Genomic DNA, 6,438 nt, shown 5'->3' with positions numbered 1-6,438 from the left:
CACACGGCGGCCCCTGCATCCCCCCGGGTGCAGGGACCGCCTCTCCTCTGAGCCGGGGCTCCTCGCCGCCCGCTCCCCCCGGCCCGCTCCCAGGCCTGGCCTCGGCCTCGGCCTCTCCCTCTCCCCCCTGTCCGTTCTTCCTGGCGTCCTGGCCATCCTCCTCCAGCGCCTCAACCTTGACCAGAGTGAGGGAGATGAGGTAGGTGGTGCGCTGCTGCAGGGCGCCTCCTCCGCTCATGGGCTCAGACTAAGGGGGACAAACCGCGAGATGAATGAACCGACAGAGCGGCATGGACCAGCGGACGCCTCAGCAGCGCGCCGCGGTGGGGCACCTTGGACCGACGCGGCAGCAGAACGGGAAGGCCCGGCTCACATGGAGGGGGATTAGGTTTTCCCTCAGACGATATGACGGCCGGGAAGTCGACGGATCCATCTATCAACCCCCCCCAGAGCGCCTCCCTTGTTTCCTCCACTTGAGATTTCGATTTCCGTCACGGTTTGCTTGGCTCGCCGTGTTTCACATCAGCGCAAAAAATAGAACCGCCAAAATGTCCCCACTGCCTCACACGTCTGTCAATGGGCTGTCAATTCACCAGAGGTAACGTTCCCTCGGTCCTCGAGATGAATGTCTAGTCCATACCCCAAGTCAAGTCCGTCTGATACATATGCATGCGACCGGAGAAGATCCTCCTCATTACAGCGCCTCCAGGCTGCTAATTATTTACTTGACCTTATTCCTGTTACGTTGTCTTGATGAATCTCCCGCTGTTGTTGAAACGAGGTTTGTCAAGGTTCAGTTCCTTTTGATATTTCCTCCGATCATTTTTACCATGAGTGCCTCTGATGATAAGAGTGAGAAGACGAAGCGGCAGCAGCTGCAGAGACAGTGTGAGCAGTCCGCCTCAGATCATGGGGATCTCATTCCATGCCTCGCATGAGTCCTGACACGCAGCATCCATGCAGAGGCCGGCGGAGGCAGGCCGTCGTTCCGAGGCAGACAGCGAGGACGCTGATGAGCCACCGGGGACCGGGGAGGAGGAGAGACGTCAATGAAAGGCGAAAGCAGATCCCAGGCTGTGGATGTGTGGAGGAGACGCCTGGACGAGCGTGTGAGCCCTGCGGCCATCAGGGGACACAGCGCGGCTCCCCTGACCGCTGCTGTCCTCTGCACGCCGCCGGGGAGAGAGCCGCCGCCGCCGCCGCCGCCGCCGCCGCCGCGGGAAGAACAACGTCGCAGAGACCGAGATGCCACGGAAATGTCCTTTTTTGGTCCAAAGCAAAAACCAGGCTCTGGAGGGACAGACGAGAGAGAAGCTGTCCACTTGAATGCGTCCAGAGAGAATCACGCTGGCATGCACACAAGTGCACAGGCACTGGCGGACATCAATCAGTCCCACACGCTCACACACATGCACACTCCTGGTCCAGCTTCCTCCGTGCTCTCTCGTCTCGTGCACATGCAATTAACGTGCGGACAGGAATCTCCAATGCCGCTTCTCCAACATGCCCCTCCTTGTTGCAAGAGGCAATTCATTCAATACCAGAGGAGCCTGTCTCTCCCCTCCTCTTCTCTCTCTCGCCCTCGCTCTCTCTCTCTGTGTGCAGGTCCCTGCTCTTTATGGCTCGTTCCTCATGTCCCCTCCCCTCTGTCTTCCTCCCTCTGTGCTGGAGAGGAGGGGGAGGCGGGGGAAGAGGCAGCAAAGCGACGGGTAAAGCCTGGCTGCAAGGCAGCGAAACATAGGCAGGAGCGGCGAGATGAAAAGGAGATCAGGGGTAGAGCAGAGATCTATGGCAGAGAAGGACAGAAATGAAGGAAGGAAGCTAGGAAGGCAAGCAGGGATAATCGTATGTATTTTAGAAGATGGATGGGTATAGCATGTTTATGGAAGATAACAAATTACAAATCAGTCTTTTTATTCCACAATGTTGATTCTTCAACTGCGGTTCTACACAGCGCTATTATTAACATCATCTATCTGCCTTCGCCAGTCAGTCAGCTTTTGTGTGTGTGTGTGTGTGTGTGTGTGTGTGTGTGTGTGTGTGTGTGTGTGTGTGTGTGTGTGTGTGTGTGTGTGTGTGTGTGTGTGTGTGTGTGTGTGTGTGTGTGTGTGTGTGTGTGTGTGTGTGCATGTGTGCGAGTGTGCGTGTGTGTCAGAATGCGCCTGCGTGTCAGCGTGCTGGCTGGCTCTGGCTCCTCCTCCTCCGATGAGAGGCATGGCTTGTTTGTTGCTAAGGTGTTACAATCTTCCCAGCTCGGGTGGCACAATCATCTCCTGCACGGTCGTCCACTCCTCCTCCTCCTCCTCCTCCTCCTCCTCCTCCTCCTGCTCCTCCTCCTACTCCTCCCCCTCCCCTCACAACCACCAATACCGCCCCACCCCCACCCTGCAGATTCTACAGTGTCCATGAATCGGTGCAAGAAGCGAGGGTCTTCTCCTGTTTGTGGCCGGGGTCCTGCTGGCGGTCTCCTCGCGTCCCGCCCCGCCATGTGTTCAGGACATTTCCTCCAGATATTGATCCGCAGTGCGACGCCCACTACCGTTCATTAGCTGAAGTGGATGAGCTCAGGGTGTTCGGGGGGTGCGGGCTGTGAACATATTGGACACCGATAACATGCCGCCCAAAAAATGCCATGTGACCCAATAGTTTCTTGTGTCCTTGAGGCTGTGTGTCGATCAAATCTATTCCACATCCTCCTGGCAAATGCCAAAGCTACAATGTTTAGCAGTCAACAACAATGTAGGTCGATGATGATGTCAGTGATGCGAATGATCATATTTCGGGAATTTCTTTAGAAAATGAATATTTCGTTATAATAATAATAATGATTGTAGGTGTATTATTCGTGTTACAACCAGCCCGGTGAAAGGAACCACTACAATTTGGATTGCGTGCGTTCAACAACATTAAAAAAATGCACCGTGTACAAGAACCTAACGCTTCCCTTGAAGATACATGGGGATCCAGTGTTAATTGGCCTTTAATTAAAAAAAAGACCTGAATGTGAACCAGTAGGAGACAACAGCCCACACCACAGTAAACCTTCCCAGTCCCACACCTCCATGCCATGAAAACAAGGTTTCTGCAAGGTTTCTGGATCTGCTGGGGTCCATGTGAGCTTTCTATTGTGATGCACACACGCACACACACACACACACACACACACACACACACACACACACACACACACACACACACACACACACACACACACACACACACACACACACACACACACACACACACACACACACAACAACAGTCTGGGATAATTTTAGACACATCCACTCGCTTTGAACATGTGATGGAAATATACTAGTGAACACAGGTGCAAACACACACACACACACACACACACATACACACACACACACACACACACGCACACACACACACCACATAAACGTGTGCCAACACTTTCTCTGACATAACCCTCACCCACCTACAGCCATACTTCCAGGGTGCCCGCCGTGGGCAGACTCGTCGGACAGTCAAGGGCTGTTCGTGCTGGCTGATCTCTCATTTGCTTTTCACTGTGAGTGGCTTTCTCATCTCTCTGTATCTCATCTCTCTTCATCCCGTCTCCCTGTATCTCTTCTCTCTGAAACTCTCTGCATGACTTCTCTCTATATCTCATCTCCCTGAATATTTTCTCTCTTACCTCATCTCTCTGTATCCCATCTCTCTGTATCTCTTGTCTCTGTATCTCATCACTCTGTATCTCTCTTTATCTCATCACTCTGTATCTCATCTCTCTGTAACTCTCTGTATCTCATCTCTATGCATCTCTTCTCTCTGTATCTCATCACTCTGTATCTCTCTTTAACTCATCTCTCTGTATCTCATCTCTCTGTAACTCTCTGTATCTCATCTCTATGCATCTCTTCTCTCTGTATCTCATCTCTCTGTATCCGTTCTCTCTGTATCTCTTCTCTCTGTATCTCATCACTCTGTATCTCTCTTTAACTCATCTCTCAGTATCTCATCTCTCTGTGACTCTCTGTATCTCATCTCTATGTATCTCATATCTCTGTATCTCTTCTCTCTGTATCTCTTCTCTCTATATCTCTCTGTACCTCTCTGTATCTCTTCTCTCTGTATCTCTTCTTCGTTCTCTCTCTCCGATACCCGTCTCTTTCCTGCTGCAGTATAAGCAGTGTTGGGGGTTATCATTCAGATATCAATTTAAAAGTCTTTCTTTGCTCACAGGAGTGTCTCCCCTTCTTAACACTGTCCTTTTCTTCTCTACATTTTATCATTCAAAGAAATGGGATTTTCCGTTTTTTTAAACTCAATGACTGAGGCTGATTGATCTTACAGATCCTACAGAAATACGTCAGAGCTTCTGATCTCAAGAACTCACCACCACATCAGGAAACGGAAATTCGTAAATGATGACAATAAATAGGTCAAGCAAAAATTGCACGATCGTATCAGTACTGATGACACAAACACACACACACACGCACACATAAGTGCTAGTCCTGGCACAAAATAATTGCAAACATAAAGGTAGAAAGATAATAAAATAAGGTCTGACTATTTAGGCATGCTGACGAAACACTGAGGATATGTATGTTGAGGCTCTGCAAGTATGGGGGGAAGTGGCTTTGAGGGATGTTGCACGGTGGTAGGAGGAAATAGGCCCACACAGCAGGCTCCATTTTGCTACCATGGCGATGGCTGCATAAGAAGGCCCCATTGGTGGCCAGTATACTGTAACACTGGAAGGGTTCCTGCTGCTCATACCTCAAACCACCCTGTACCATATGGAAAGTCTAGTATAATGTCACACACTGACCAAAGAAACGGCTTCTAACCAAAGCAGTGTTTACGCTAGTGAAACTGAGACAGGAAGCACGTAGGGAAGATGTGTTCAAGCATGAGTTTCTCAAGTTTCCGTCTTTAAGGCTGTCTCTAATGCTGGACGGGATTGCTTGAGAAACAACACCAATGTGTGTATCAAAACAAAATATGAAGTTAAAATATAGTTAAAATAGTTAAAATAGCATGTGCAAAATGCCCTTTTGGGCAACCTTTTTGCTTTTTAAACCAAACCACTACATACTGAAACCTTTCTTCACTCACTAAACCGGCTCTGATTTGTCTCTCAGGCTGAGGACTCACCTTGCAGGCTCCTGAGGCAGATCTTCAGTCCGGAGCACAGCTGCGTATCTCCAACCTTCTCAAACTGTCTGAACAGGCGCTGGATGGAGGTCTGGACGGACTCATGCCTCCTGAGCTCCGCTCTTATTGCGGTCGAGTTCACAGATCTGCTGCTGCTGTTCATCCTGACGTACGGTCTGAAGGCACCTTCTTCAGCCCATTTGAAACCCTTGCATTTCCCGAAGAGAGCAGAGACTGCGATGCAGACCTCAACGGTCGTCTGTCTCAGGTCTAGACCACAGAGCTCAGCTCACTGTGTTCAGCTCCGTTTCCCCTGCAGGTTGTAAACTAACTTCCTGATTTAAAAAAAACGGTTATTCAGTCCGCAGCAGTGCATCATGAGTTGATCAGGCTTCATAAGTGACATGAGCTCGCTCCAAAGGCCTGTTCCCGCTTTGTGCAGAAACCATGAAAGAAACCGTAACATGCATTACATTATTATGAGCCGTATTGGTCCAGCCAAGCTCGGATAACTTTCTCAAGGTCCCAATGAAGTAGATTGAAACAGGTTTGAACTCATACAACAGTGATTATTGGTTTGAACCCATACATCAGTGAATATTTATAGGTTTGAACCCATACATCAGTGATAGGCTTGAACCCATACAACAGTAATTAATCATATAGGTTTGAACTCATACAACAGTGATTAATCATAGGTTTGAACCCACACATCAGTGATTAATCATAGGTTTGAACTCATACATCAGTGATTAACAATAGGTTTGAAGCCATACGTCAGTGATTAATCATAGGTTTGAACCCATATATCAGTGATTATAGGTTTGAACCCATGAGTAATTAATCATAGGTTTGAACCCGCACATCAGTGATTAATCATAGGTCTGAACCCATACATCAGTGATAATCATAGGTCTGAACCCATACATCAGTGATAATCATAGGTCTGAACCCATACATCAGTGATTAATCATAGGTCTGAACCCATACATCAGTGATTATAGGTTTGAAGGCGTAGCCTAGATCAGTAATTAATCATGGTTTGAAACCATACATCAGTGATTAATCATAGGTTTGAACCCATACATCAGTGATTATAGGTTTGAAGGCGTAGCCTACATCAGTGATTAATCATGGTTTGAAACCATACATCAGTGATTAATCATAGGTTTGAACCCATTCATCAGTGATTTATCATAGATTTGAACCCAACAGTGATTAATCATATTAATGACTGATGTATGGGTTGAAACTTTGGACCCATTCAACACTGATGAGTGGCGTCGAGCCGATCCGTGACGTCATCCATGT

The 6,438-nt window shown here is 48.6% G+C and overlaps 1 protein-coding gene across 1 annotated transcript in view; it reads right to left on the bottom strand.

The window, feature by feature from the left end:
• agap2 (ArfGAP with GTPase domain, ankyrin repeat and PH domain 2) overlaps window positions 1–5,435 on the bottom strand; it is a 23,834-nt gene extending 18,399 nt beyond the window's left edge. The window contains exon 1 of the mRNA XM_056585244.1: window positions 5,128–5,435. Coding sequence (XP_056441219.1) covers window positions 5,128–5,290 — 163 coding nt within the window. The 5' untranslated portion in view covers window positions 5,291–5,435. The remainder of the gene's footprint in view (window positions 1–5,127) is intronic.
• Between the last annotated feature and the right edge of the window lie 1,003 nt (window positions 5,436–6,438).

The sequence above is a fragment of the Gadus chalcogrammus genome, chromosome 1 (genome assembly GCF_026213295.1).
Source record: "Gadus chalcogrammus isolate NIFS_2021 chromosome 1, NIFS_Gcha_1.0, whole genome shotgun sequence".
Lineage (NCBI taxonomy): Eukaryota > Metazoa > Chordata > Actinopteri > Gadiformes > Gadidae > Gadus > Gadus chalcogrammus.
This window is presented reverse-complemented; position numbering and strand designations above follow the sequence as displayed.